This window comes from Montipora foliosa, chromosome 1, assembly GCF_036669935.1.
Source record: "Montipora foliosa isolate CH-2021 chromosome 1, ASM3666993v2, whole genome shotgun sequence".
Lineage (NCBI taxonomy): Eukaryota > Metazoa > Cnidaria > Anthozoa > Scleractinia > Acroporidae > Montipora > Montipora foliosa.
Genome location: NC_090869.1, coordinates 64193357 through 64194498, shown reverse-complemented (window position 1 = coordinate 64194498; position 1142 = coordinate 64193357). Strand labels below are relative to the sequence as shown.

General features: G+C 44.4%; 1 protein-coding gene across 1 annotated transcript in view; it reads right to left on the bottom strand.

Annotated features, from left to right (window-relative positions):
• Positions 1-314: 314 nt before the first annotated feature.
• LOC138004566 (uncharacterized) overlaps positions 315-1142 on the bottom strand; it is a 38828-nt gene continuing 38000 nt past the window's right edge. Inside the window, exon 3 of the mRNA XM_068851122.1 lies at positions 315-1142. This exon is cut by the window's right edge and continues 675 nt beyond it. Coding sequence (XP_068707223.1) covers positions 624-1142 — 519 coding nt within the window. The 3' untranslated portion in view covers positions 315-623.

Here is a 1142-nt window from a genome sequence, read left to right as displayed (position 1 = left end):
CACGAGCGGCCTTGTATTGAGTCCCAGGCTGCAGCCGCGGTTGTTACTATGGATACATGGATACGTCATTGACAGAACGATTAGTGCGCAAGCGCTTACGCAACAATGTTGAAGGAGGGGGAAAACGGCTTCAACTTCATTCAACATTCACAAAAACAAAAGAAATGTTGAATGGTTGTTTAAGCAAAGTTTCAACTCGCTTTTAAAGTCATTCAACATCGATTCAACTTCGATTCAACATGCTTCCACAGGGTTGAGAGGAAGGGGGTGGGGGGGGGGGAAGGGGGGGGGAAGGGGGGGAGAAGGGGGGGGGGGGAAGCAACCGGTTTGAACGTCGCTGTTCAACAAAATCGAACGGATGTTGAAGCAAATTTTGAAGCCCTTTGCCCGAGCCTTTAATCTCAGTCTGAACGTTCTTATAAAAAAAATGAGTATATTGTACACGTTATTGAGAAAAACAACGCTCTTGAAAAATCTCTACGAAATTCGTTTTTAGGCCCCTTAATTATCAGCTATCAAAATTGAGTTTAGATTTTCAGTTAGAGTTCATTGTAGTTATTGAGTTCATTACCTGAATAACTTAGGCGTCCAGATATACGACTTCGTTCCACACCCGATGATTATCACTTTGAAACGTAAGCAACAAAGAGACCATATGGATTCAACTCCTGCCATTTATTGGAACTCCCACCCCAGCCATAGTGAAGGTAGAACTCGTAGTAAGCCTCTTGCTGCCATTCACAATAATTCACGCACTCGCAATGAAGATACCTTTGATATTTTATGCGGTATTTTGAGGCCACGACAGCATGGCCTTGATCTCTTTTTCCGTCTATGAGAAATTCAAAAATGACCGGATAGCCTGAATCTATCCACGACCGTCCCTTTCTTCTGTACGAGTAGGGTGTTTGATCCTTGTATCTCCTGACCCGTGCCTTACGTCCCTGGCGAGCTTGAAACCATCCCTCTATCTTATCCATGTTTTCGCTAGAAGTGGCACCTTGTTCGCCATCACAGCGAGTTTTGATCTTCTTGCGGATGTCTTCAACAAAACGCTCTACTCCAGGTGTCATTGACAAGGGTGCCACTTCTGTCGTGGTTCCATATATGCGAGAACTAAATATTGAGCCAGGATTTGATCC